Below are 13,077 nucleotides of genomic sequence, written 5' to 3'. Positions count from 1 at the left end.
AGAAGAGGTTTGAAATTTTGATTTGCGAAGTGTTGCTAAACTACATGCATGATCAGAAGCCTAATTCCTCCATCGTTGTTCCAGTCGAAGCATTAATATGGTTATTTCACATTCCATCTTGAGGATGAAATGGTAAATGAGAGATCTGCTTGGAAAGGTGTTTTACTTGAAGAAAACTCCATGGCAAGATTTGAAGAAAAATCAAAAGACCTGGTATTTTGCCCCAAATTACTCCTTAAATCATCTCTAGATTATGCAACAATAGTGCACCTAGTAGAAGCACTGTCTCTGAGTGCCATAGATTGGGTTCAGTCCTGACCTTGGGTGATATCTCTTTGGAGTTTGCAGGTTCTCCCTGGATTTTATCCCGCATCTCTGACTTTTTTACCACATTCCAAATAATCTTGGGTTGGTAAGCTAATTGACCATTGTAAATTATAATCCTATGTATAAGTGAGTGGTAGAATGTCGGGTGAATGAAGAAAAGATTGAGGTAGGATTAGTGTTAATGAACAGGTGATAGTCGACGCAGACTTTGTGGGCTGAAGGGTTTACTTCACTCTGACTATGACTCATCTGTTCAGTGGTTGTGAGATATTGTGTTGTGCAAATTGCTACCATGTTTGGCATTATCAAAAAAAATCAATAGATTATGACGTGCTATTGAATATCCTGAGTACGTACAAATTCTTTATAACAGATCGTACATCTACATTACATCACGAAAATAAAGGCAGCTCAATTATGGAAAACTGCTGGATGATAATTAATAATAAAATACTGATTCCATCCTCATCTGCCTACCTATTTGCAGAAACTTGTATTGATAGTTTTCAAGAGAGCTAAAGGAATCAAGGGATATGGGGAAAAAGCCGGAGCGGGGTTCTGATTTTGGATGGTCAGCCATGATCATATTGAATGGCGGTGCTGGCTCGAAGGGCCAAATGGCCTACTCCTGCGATGTTCGATGTTTCAAACTGAATAATCATCCTCGCTTATGTTTCTCCTCGCACACACCCACCCAACTTTCATTTCAGCAACAGGCACTATGTCGCATTTGGTAGCAATGTCATAATGCAACACTTTTTTTGTTATGGTGTTTACTCTGGTAGAAGTTGGTTGATTCATGCAGTTTGTAATTATTGTTCTAAGAGTTTTTCTGTTTATTTTCAGAATGAAGGATATCCGAGTACAGACGTTCAGTGTGCACTTTGGGTTTAAAAACAAGTTTCTTGCCAGTGACATTGTTTATTCAGCAGCTTCTCTGCTTGAGAACATTGAGAGAGATGATGGGAACAAAAACTTTATTGAAGCCTTGGACAGTCTTTCCAGGTATTGCTTGCTTTGGCTGCTGCTTGGGGATCTGCGCTATACATACTGTGGATTTTCAGTTTGCCATGGGATGATTTGACTAGAAAATATTGAAACAATGTATAAATGAATGATTTTAAACTTCTGGTGCTCTTTCCATTAAATTTCATTGCTTGTTAGCAAACACACTAATTTGTAGGAAGGAACTGCAGATGCTGGTTTAATCTGAAGATAGACACAAAATGCTGGAGTAACTCAGCGGGACAGGCAGCATCTCTGGAGAGAAGGAATGGGTGACGTTTCGGGTCAAGACCCTTCCTCAGGCTTGCACTTACCCAAGTTAGTGTCCCTGTTGAAAAACAATTTAATAATTTAAGCTTGCTTTTATTTGGCACAATGATTTTCACTTTTGTTTTTGCTGACTGAGCGATATACTGTCAGTGAACCAACTTCAGTCTGAAGAAGGGTCTTGGCCCGAAATGTCACCCATTCCTTCTCTCCAGAGATGCTGCCTGTCCCGTTGAGTTACTCCAGCATTTTATGTCAATCTTCAGTACATAGTAATTTGTTGAGTTCCTGTAGTTGTAGGCCACCCAGTTTTCCCTGGTATTTAAATTAATGCAGTGAAATGAAGCAGATTGTATTAGTCTGGGAACTAGTCCTAGCTGATTTTTATTCACTGTTGAATTGTTTATTTCATATTTAATTTACTTGCTTCATTTAATTGTTTCTGTCTTGGAAAATAGCTGAGAAGGTGGGTACTGCTTGATATTTAGAATTGATCACATAACTGTCCTGTAATATCTGGAAAATTATATCTAAAGCATTTTTTTTTAAATGCTTTAGAAATATTTTTAAAGTAAGCATGAGAGAAATTAACACATGGAAGAAATGTGCTGTGCTTTCCAATAATTCTGATTGTTTTTTATTGTAAAATCTGAAAAATTAAAAAATGTATAAAATTGACAGCTCAATCCATACATTACCTGACACTCCATCCCTCTGATCTTGCCCACCAAGTTGTATACATTTTCAGTGAGCTACTTACATGTTCCACATTCGTGTCAGCTAACAATGGAAATTTGCTCAAACTGCAAAAAGTATTGTTTTTATTAATAATTTCACCATGTTTACGACAAATCCTTTCATTGTGATAATAAAATCAACTCAACAGTTAAGCCAGCTCTTGTTCTCAAGCCACTTTATTGTCCACTTAAGTTCTTTTCAGGTCTGCAGAAATTGTATCATGTTGCATTATTAGTGGGTTCTATGATTTTGTTTGGCTCAACCTGTACAGTGCAGCAGAAATTGTGACAGTGAGTCTTCTTGTAGTGCCGTATTTTATCCACTAGATGTGGCCCTGTGCTTTTCCATAAAAGCTAAGGCAAAATCCTTAAAGATATGACCAGATTCCAGAAAAATGTTGCATGCTCGTTTTACATTTTCAGATAAAGTAAACAATTACAATGGATTCAGATCCTTGACCATCTCCCAAGCACCTTCTTCAAATTGAGTATTCTAATGCATAAAATATAAGTGGAAAATCATTATTAATAACGAAAGAACTAACTTTTTTTTTTGCCTTTCTGCAGAAGTAATTTAGATAAACTGCATCAGGGTCTGGAACTGGCCAAGCAACAGCTCCGAGCAATTCACCAAACAGTTGCCAGCTGTATTTGTACCAACCTTATCATCTCGCATGGACCCTTTCTTTACTGTTATTTGCAAGAGGTGAGGATCAGCCTCGGGAAGATATTATTATCCTTTTTGATTCACACATACAAACAATTAATGTCTCAATGGTACTTCCTGTGAAGTGAATACTCACAACTGGACCAGGAAATAAATGAGACTGGAACAATTTCATTCAGACAACACCAGCAAGACACTATTTATTGGCCACCAAGTATTTTATCTAAATGTATCTTTGACTGCCTTTTTATCCTCCTTTCTCAATTGTCTAATCTTAGATAGACTCAAAATGGTGGAGTAATTCATTGGGTCAGGCAGCATCCCTGGAGGAAATGGATAGGTGATGTTTCAAGTCGGGATCTTTCTTCAGGCTGTTTAATATTTTACATTCTTTAGCACCTGGAACATAGGAGGCTGAGGGATGACCTTATTGAAGTATATAAAATCACAAGGGGCCTGGATTAAATTAACACTCATTCTTTTTCCGAGTGTGGAACATTCTAAAACTAGAGGGCATAGGTTTAATGTAAGAGGGGAGAGGTTTTAGAGGGACCTTGAGGGCACCTTTTTCTGTATCTGAAATAAGCTGCTGGAGGAAGCTGTGGAAGTGCATATAATTATCACTTTCAAAATACTTTTGGACAAATACGTGGATAGGAAGGCTTTAGATGATTATGGACCAAATGCAGGCAAATTCGACCAACCTAGAATGCCAAGTTGGTAGCATGGATTTTGGGCCAAAGGACACGTTTCCATGCTGCATGGCTATCAATCTGACTCTCGTTGAATGATGGTAGACACAAAATGCTGGAGTAACTCAGGGAGACAGGCAGCATCTCTGGAGAGAAGGAATGGAATTGAATGATGGAGCAGGCTCCCCCTAATTTGTAAATTTTGTATAATTCACAAATTGTCAGCCACGGTCCAATCTTTCCTCTGACATTGAAATTGCAGTAGAGCCCACATTCAGCCAAATTCTACGTTTTAGCACTCAAAAAATAATTCCTCATTAGTTGAAGGGTTAAAGTTCCCAGCCTCAAGTATAGTCATCCAGAACATGAACACAAGAGACACAGTTGAAGTGTTTGTAATTGCCTTCAGCAAAAAGTGCTGATTACACAATTGTACCCTACAAAGCTGCCTCCTAGCAACCTCGCCACCCTACATGTGTGGTGGCTGGTTTACGATGAAAATAAGGGGACAAAACAAAAGCCTGACGCCTTCCCAGCTGCAGTGCTGAACTTCACTGTGCCATGGACTGCCCCTTCTATAGTAAAGCTGTTTGCAGGGCAACTCCACTGCAGCTTTCTATCCATGTGGCAGAAACAGAAAATGCTGGAAATACTCAGCAGACCAGGCCACGTCTGTGGGAAGAGAAACAAGGAGACCTTTCTCACAACTAAAAAGAAGTAAGGACAGCACAGTGGCACAGCAGTAGAGTTCCTGCCTTACAACACCAGACACCCGGATGCCATCCTGACTGGCTGCTGTCCATATGGAGTTTGTATGCTCTCCCTGTCACTACATGGGTTTTCTCCGGGTGCTCCAGTATCCTCCCACACTCCAAGCCATACAGGTTTGTAGGGTTAATTGGCTTCGGTAAAATTATTACTTGTCCCTAGTGGTAGGTGAGCTGGGTGATCACTGGGCGGTGCGGAATAAATGGTCTGAAGGTGTGGAATTCTCTGCCTCAGAAGGCAGTGGAGGCCAGTTCGTTGGATGCTTTCAAGAGAGAGCTGGATAGAGCTCTTAAGGATAGCGGAGTGAGGGGGTATGGGGAGAAGGCAGGAACGGGGTACTGATTGAGAGTGATCAGCCATGATCGCATTGAATGGCGGTGCTGGCTCGAAGGGCTGAATGGCCTACTCCTGCACCTATTGTCTATCTCTGAATCTCAAGAAGATTGTAAAGTTGCAGAAAAGTTAGGGGAGAATGTCCTTGTGTAAAACCAGGGTAACCATGGGGATGAGATGTTACTGAAAGGTCATCTGGTCAATGAGTGAATGGGAGCAGTTAGAGAATGAGAACATGGACAAAAGAATGTAGGAGTTGTGAAATGCAGAGCAAAAGGAAATGCCTGGGAATTTTTACTGGGGATATCCTTCATTCCCAGAGAGGGAAAAGGAAGCAAAAAGATTAAACTGATCTAATACTATAGATGACATACAAGGACCCAACAGTCTTTCCAGGTAAAGCTGCGATTCCTTTGCACTTCTTCCGATCTAGTGCAGAGTTCAACATTCACAACTTGGTGTCGCCTACATTGGAAAAACCAACGCAGATTAGATGTAAACTTTGCAGAACATCTGTCTTCACTCCAAGGCAAGGGAGTGACCCTGGGCCTCCCATTGCCAAACGACACTTCATTTTCCCCATGGGCACATTGCAGCCTTCTGGACCCGATATTAAATTTTGCAACTTCATGTAACTTGCTTTCTTGGCCTCTATCAGTCATCCAGTCATAGCAGCTTTTTTCCCCCTTCCTTTCTGCAACTGGAGGACATCCGGCACCTGACCTGCTGGGCTTGAACTCCTGCTTGTCTATGTTTTTGGCCTCTAGTTCTGCCCATTTACTCTTTGACCAGATAACCTTATTTGCAACCTCTCCCCAATGTCATCTATGTTTAATTCCCGGAACGGCGGGACTGTCGTATGTTGAAAGGCTGGAGCGATTGGGCTTGTATACACTGGAATTTAGAAGGATGAGGGGGGATCTTATTGAAACATATAAGATAATTAGGGGATTGGACACATTAGAGGCAGGAAACATGTTCCCAATGTTGGGGGAAGTCCAGAACAAGGGGCCACAGTTTAAGAATAAGGGGTAGGCCATTTAGAACGGAGATGAGGAAGAACTTTTTCAGTCAGAGAGTGGTGAAGGTGTGGAATTCTCTGCCTCAGAATGCAGCGGAGGCCAGTTCGTTGGATGCTTTCAAGAGAGAGCTGGATAGAGCTCTTAAGGATAGCGGAGTGAGGGGGTATGGGGAGAAGGCAGGAACGGGGTACTGATTGAGAGTGATCAGCCATGATCGCATTGAATGGCGGTGCTGGCTCGAAGGGCTGAATGGCCTACTCCTGCACTTATTGTCTATTGTCTATTTAACTTCGAGGAGACGCCCTCCACTCCCATCCTCCCTGCAGCTGTACAACACTCTTGTCTCTTTTCAGTTCTAACGAAGGATCTCTGACCTGAAATATCCCCATTGCGTGTGGCCTGACCTACTAAGTACTCCCAGTACTTTTGTTTTAGATTTCTAGCATCTGCAGTCTTTCTTATTTTAACAATTATGTAACACATTGCCCATGTAATCCTATGCATAGAAATAAATAGACTGTCTACAATTAAAATTATAACCAGAGATGGGTAATATATGCTGCCTTGCATCTGTTGCAACTGAGAAATAGCTCTTTGTTTTAAAGTTAAAACTACAAGCATTATCAGGCTTCCTTGAGATAAACTGATAAAGGTAAAAGAAACAGGAAATACCTTTAGACTCTCAACATAAAATGCTATCCGCGAGGTGAACAAATAAGTTGTTTTTCAAATATTCCTCATTCAAAACTTCAAGAACTAAAATCTTTAAAGTGCTAGCTGTTTAAAGTTCAAACACTTTTTAGCAATGGTAACAAAGATGTTGGCTTATACAATAAATTCAGTACATGTGATGTTTTGAGTAATTTATATATATATAACTTTGTCTCCAGGGTACTCCAGATGTGAAGATCTATTCAAAACCCATTTGTCTGAAACTTTTGTGCAAACATCTGCTCAAGTGTTTTGTCCGCTCGGTATGTATGTTTCCAAAGTAGTAGGATAGCTTCACTGAAATTCTGGACATTCCCTTGGTGCCAACTTGTATAAATAACACAATGTTTCAATTAATTTATTTAATCTTCTCCGTATTAGATTATGTATCTCAGCCATGCAGACCTGTTTAAGTTTTCAGTTTGCATAAATCGTTGACTTAAGACAAATAGCCATAGGGATATTTTAATTTATCACTGCCCGCAAGCTTAAGAGGGAAATATTAACCTCTGGTTCCTATTGCTGTTGAGTAATGCGTACTGTAAGATTGTTGGCGGTTTTGTATTAGATTTACTTGTGTGCTACACACAGTGCTTGGGAACCTGCATAGTGTCATGGCTACTTGGGAAACTATATTTGGTGTACACAGATCAGTACAGGTCTATGAATATTAACTGAAGGACAATGTGTTGATGGTTGTTTTGCGAATCATATTTATGCACACCAGAAATATCTGTGCAAACAACATATGTGCGTGCATGTCAGAATGCAGGCCAATTTAATGATTGTATCATAGAATTGACCATTTATTCACAAAATGCTGGAGAAACTCAGCAGGTCAGGCAGCATCTCGGGAGAGAAGGAATGGGTGACGTTTCGGGTCGAGACCCTTCTTCAGACTTCTTCATCAGTCTGAAGAAGGGTCTCAACCCGAAACGTCACCCATTCCTTCTCTCCCGAGATGCTGCCTGACCTGCTGAGTTACTCCAGCATTTTGTGAATAAATACCTTCGATTTGTACCAGCATCTACAGTTATCTTCTTATAGAATTGACCAAGTGTGCCAGACCTTAAACATTAACTGTTTCTCATTCCATGGATACTTTCCTGACACATTTACAGTATTTCTAAACCTGCAGCAAAAAATAAAACTAGTACAACCATGTCAAGTTAAAAAAGTAATTTGACATAAAATGTTGCACCTCGCTCAATTATCTATTGAGAAATCAACGCAACATAAGAATATCTGTTCAAAGATTCACTGGACGTTACTTGAGATTGATGTATGTGTTTGATGTCAGAATGGAATATTTAATGAGATGTGCTCTCCATCTTCAAGCTGAAATCTGTCCTAATCTTTAGACCAAGAACAAACGGTGCAAGGTGCTCCCCCTGGTCATGGTGGCACCAATGGACCTGCAGAAGGGAACTGTGATAGTAATTGGAATCCCACCAGAAACTGAAAGCTCGGACAAAAAAAAGTGAGTGTATATCCAAACGCAATTATATGATTGCTTAAATGAACGATAATGTGATTTCCCCAATTTACTTGTGCTGTAATCGTGATGCTGAACCCTGCTGAGTTTGTTACCTTCAGATGGACCATGCTGTATACAAAAGACTTGCCTACCTATAGTTTTAAACAAGATAAAATTGGAAGATGAGTCACTCTCTCCGTTTTAATGTTGATCATTATTTTTTTGCATTTGCTAGAAGATAGTGCAACTGATAAGAGCACATGAGTATCCTTCAGGTGCTCTAGTTTTCTCCTATATACCAAAGCTCTGCAGGCTGGTTGAATAATTGGCAGCTATTGCTCTCTGAGGTGGCATTGACTAGATGGGCTGGAATGGCTTCCTATCTCATTGTACTAATATGAATTGAGATATGGTTATTAGATGAGCAGGAAATGGGAATGAGTCACCCGTTCTCAGGCTGACAGGCTGTGACTTTGAAGTACAGCCGAGATTGGTAATTGGGGCCTCGCTTTGTTTGTTGACCACACAACATGAGGTGATTTTATGAAAAGGAAGAGGGGTGTCATGTGGTTTCAAGGGGATATGGACAAATGGGGTGACTGAGACGATGGAATAAAGCATGGGGGAAGGGGGAATAAAGGGTAAGGTTATCTACTATGGTACACATAAAAGAAAAGCAGAATATTTGTTAAATGGTGAGAATTTGGGTACTGCTGATACTCAAAGATAGCTAGATATAGTTGCTGTCCAATAGAACCTAGGTGTGCTTTTTCACAATTTGCTGCTGTCCAACATTAGGAGGGACAAATAGTGCATTCACTTTTATGAGAAGATCTGAATACATGGATAAGGAAGTTTGATTGAAATTTGTATGAGGCTTTGGTGTAGTAACATCTGGAGTAAAGGTCTTCCATAATGAAGCATGCATTTTCCATAAAAGGGGTGTAGTGAAGATTCCTTGGTTCTAGGGATGGTGGAGTTTGCCGCGTGAGGGGGAATTGAGTAAACTGGGACTGTATTTTCTAAAACTTAGTAGAATGAAAGAGATCGGACCATTTCATCAAAACCAACAAGGTTCTTAGAGTGCCTGACTTGCTAGACGCAGGGAAAATGAATAGACGAGGGAGCACAGAATAAAGATATTTTAAAAGAACTGCAGATGCTTGAAATCTGGAGTAAAAACAGAAAATACTGGGGGAGGAAATGGCACAGTCAAGAAAGTGCTGGGAAACCTGAATGGGACTCGTGCGCATGTGCACGAACTTGGGCATATGGCCACCCTTTTCGACATTTTATTGTACAATTCTACGATAGCTTTGTACAACAAAATGCAGGGCTTGTGTCTGCGACCATGTACATTGTCCTTCATTGCAAATCAGCAACTGGACACCCGGTTAACAGAAAACCCCTAAAGCCTGTATTTCTCCATGGGGAGAAATTGATTGAACTGGCACACAGACTGAAAATGAGCACGAAGGGAATGCACAAGGTGAATAGTTGGTAATTAGGTGCATAAAAATGTTTGGTGTGTTGATTTGCTTGATTCAACAACCTGGCAAATATGACCCTTGAGATATGGTGTTTCTCCATGCTATCATTTGCACATGGTGCATTCTCCGTACTATCATTTGAATTTGCACGATCTCCCTGTGACTGCATGGGTTTCCACTGGGTGCTCTTGTTTCCTCCCACATCCCAAAGATATGTGAATTTGTTGGTTAATTCCCCTCAGTATATTACCCCTAATGGGTAGGGAGTGGATGCAAATATGGGATAATATAGAACTAGTGTAAATGGGTGATCAAAGATCAGCATGGATTTGATGGGCTGAAGGGCCTGTTTCCATGCTGTATCTCTATAAAAAGTTTTAAATGGCGTGTGTCTGGAGCTCTGTTTGCTGTGGGCGGTAGATGGCAGTGGCCGGTTTCTGGACACACTGCTCCATATAATGTGTGGAGTACGGTGCAATCCCCCCTGCAGGTTTTTGAGGGACAGTTCCTCACAACAAGACTACCTTCCCGTCCTTTTGCCTCAAAGTCTGCTTTGGCTCTCCTGCAATCATTTGGCAGGATCAATGGAGTAACTATTTTAAACAACAATGTTATTCAAAAGATACAAAACTCTTAGAAACTAGAGTAAAACTCTGCATTCTTGACAGTGCCAAAGTTAAGCCCAGTTGAGTATAACAAGCTCTCTATTTTAATTCCCAGGGAATCTGCAAATTAAGGATTTTTTAAAGCATAGATTCCTTTACAAGCAGTATATGCTTATAATGTTGTGCTCTAAATTTGTAATAAAAATGATACCCACATGGGGACTCCTAATACATAAATGGCATACATGATCAAGTTCTGAGCCAGTATCATCTGAGCCAGTATCATCTGAGCCATTTGGGTTGCATTCCGAGAGTGGGGTAATTGAACACTGAATGGTGATTAGGAAATGGACACTTTTAACAAAAACACAAAATATTGGCACAATGAAAGAAATCTTAGTGTGGATTAAAATAGCCGCTGCAATGTAATCCAGAACCAGTTTGTTTGTCTTGTTACCATGTGTCAACTGTTCTAAACCAGCGCAATGCTTTGGATTTTGAAGTGGAGTGTAAAATGGCTGTGCTGGAGATTCAGTAAATAATTGTCATTCTTTTCCAGTTTCTTTGGCAAAGCATTTGAAAAGGCAGCAGAAAGTACCAGCTCAAGGACTCTGCATGATCAGTTTGATAGTTCCAGTAAGTAACACTTCAGGTCACTGTGCCACTATAAAATCAAGTTTAATAATCATGGTGTCAGTTACTTTGGCAGTTTGAGGAAGTATCTTTCTTCATTTCCTTGCATAATTGTAATTGATTGCAGGGAGTATCCTTTTTTGAAGTGTTTGGGGAATATGTGTCAAAGATTTTGTGCCTCACTTCAAACAGAATTGTTTTAAGATTTCCTCCTAACAGACAAGAGGGAAATCATTCTATACTTAAATATAACAGAATGGCATTTGTGTACTAACAGGAAAAAAATGTTGAAGTCATCTTAAAAATGCTATATATATATATATATATATATATATATATATGCAGTCTGGGTTTTTGAAAACTCTTTAAACAAGGAATTTATTCTCATCATTCGTGGATCAAAAAAGCAGTCTGATGTGATGTTTTTTAGAACATTGTTTTGCGCAGGAAATCTGTTTCATGGAACTTTTTCAATGTACGTATTGCATCAAAATTCTGCAGTACTGGTATTGAGAGTACACTCATAAAACTTTTTTCTCTGACATGCATATGGATTATTATATCCCATTCCAAACATTGAATTACATTTTGTACATATAGCTTTCTTCCGGTGGGGCGAAGAGCCCTTGCCTTGCCTCTCTGTTCTTCATTCATTTGGCATCTGACCGACCAGCACAATGGATTGCTAGTGAAGTGAATGCAGTCCTTAGACTTTGTAGATGCAGCTTGCAAAGTGGTCTTTTGGCCCACCAGGTCCACGCTGACCAGGGATCATCACGTATACTAGTACTGTCCTACACATACTAGGAATAATTTACAATTAATAGAAGCCAATTAACGTAAACCTGTATGTCTTTTGAGTGGGAGCAAACCGGAGCTCCCAGAGAAAAAAACATGCAGTCACAGGGAGAACATACAAAGTACGTATAGACAGCACCCATAGTCAGGATTGAACCCAGGTCTCTGGCGCTGTAAGGCAGCAGCTATACCGCTGCACCACTGTGCCGTCCCTTAATCTGAAGGTAGCTGAGAATATCGCCACATTGAAAGGAGGCATATTGACAACTTTCCCACTAGTCAATAGTCTTTTTTTTCCAGTAATAGAACTGAAAAGCGAGGATCGCAGCAAATTTCTGGATGCACTGATCTCTTTGCTGTCTTAAAGGTGAGTACAACTTTATTTGCTGAAGCACGAGCACTCATTTTTTTTCTGTTATAGCAGGACTGTCAATTCAGAAATGTATTAACAGAATAATTGTTTTTACAAATCATTTTAAAGACCTATCTACATTTGGAACAACGCAGGGAAAATGAAAAAACAATGAATAAAGACGTGTAGATATAGCAAGATGTTACAGTAATTGGAGTAGATTCGAAAAGTCTGTTACCTGAAGTATAAGCAGATGCTTTTGATTCAATGTCTTGCATCTGGCCAGGTAACCATGAAAGGCATAGGAACTTAGTGATGAATTGTGTCTCATATTTTTATTGTAATCTATTATGGGTATTAATATTAAAAATAGCCTGTTTTCTAACACACTGTAAAGGTGTCAGTGATGTTATGGTTCTGTTTATCCTCTTACCATGTACACAATTATCCATGGGTGATTCTTGGATCTTATTGGAAACTATTGCAATTGTTATGCTTTGATTTGATAAACAATTTGGGAGCTTGTTCAAACTGCTGTTGAAGACTGATTTTATTAGTCTCTTGTATGGAAGCAGTTTTTTTTAAAGAAAGAATTAATACCAAAATGATGGATCTATAGGCTCGATGTTTCATCTCACCTTAGTGCAACATGCTGGGTGTTTTTTGCCGCCCAGCTAGTTATCATAAACTTGAGTGTACTTTGATATCCTTGACTTCCTAAACCTGCTGTGAGGTTCAATTGATATTTCCTGTTCTTGCTTTTTAGGTTCATGCCAGGTGACTTGAAAGTTCTCTTCTATTTTGTCTTATGATGTGGAAAAAATATATAAATTATCTAACTGTCCTGGAGTTGTGTTGTTTTACTGTCTCTTTTTATCTATACATTAGATTGTAAATTATGTAATATTGTAAGTATGCTGTTTATCAGATTTTACTTTTGTAAATTTAAAATAAAATCAGTACTGATTTTGTGTATTTGAGTTGTTGCATGACTTGGTGTTGTATATTTGCTCTTATTTCTGGGAGTATTTACACAGTGCTATTCCTGACTGCCGTAAAACATCCTCTGTTTTGGCTGCTACTGGGACTGGAATGCTTTTATTCCCCTTGTTGTTTTTTTCCTTTAATTGGCAAAACCAACATTAGATTGAAAAATAAATTGACAGCAAATGTGGGAGTTTAGAACAACTTGT

General features: G+C 39.6%; 1 protein-coding gene across 1 annotated transcript in view; it reads left to right on the top strand.

Annotated features, from left to right (window-relative positions):
* The window catches only part of cdc45 (CDC45 cell division cycle 45 homolog (S. cerevisiae)), a 42,056-nt gene extending 29,288 nt beyond the window's left edge, over window positions 1-12,768 (top strand). The window contains exons 13-19 of the mRNA XM_078421228.1: window positions 1,174-1,332; window positions 2,904-3,042; window positions 6,709-6,792; window positions 7,891-8,009; window positions 10,661-10,737; window positions 11,833-11,899; window positions 12,651-12,768. Coding sequence (XP_078277354.1) covers window positions 1,174-1,332; window positions 2,904-3,042; window positions 6,709-6,792; window positions 7,891-8,009; window positions 10,661-10,737; window positions 11,833-11,897 — 643 coding nt within the window. The 3' untranslated portion in view covers window positions 11,898-11,899; window positions 12,651-12,768. The remainder of the gene's footprint in view (window positions 1-1,173; window positions 1,333-2,903; window positions 3,043-6,708; window positions 6,793-7,890; window positions 8,010-10,660; window positions 10,738-11,832; window positions 11,900-12,650) is intronic.
* The last annotated feature ends 309 nt before the right edge of the window (window positions 12,769-13,077 follow it).

The sequence above is a fragment of the Rhinoraja longicauda genome, chromosome 25 (genome assembly GCF_053455715.1).
Source record: "Rhinoraja longicauda isolate Sanriku21f chromosome 25, sRhiLon1.1, whole genome shotgun sequence".
NCBI lineage: Eukaryota > Metazoa > Chordata > Chondrichthyes > Rajiformes > Arhynchobatidae > Rhinoraja > Rhinoraja longicauda.
This window is presented reverse-complemented; position numbering and strand designations above follow the sequence as displayed.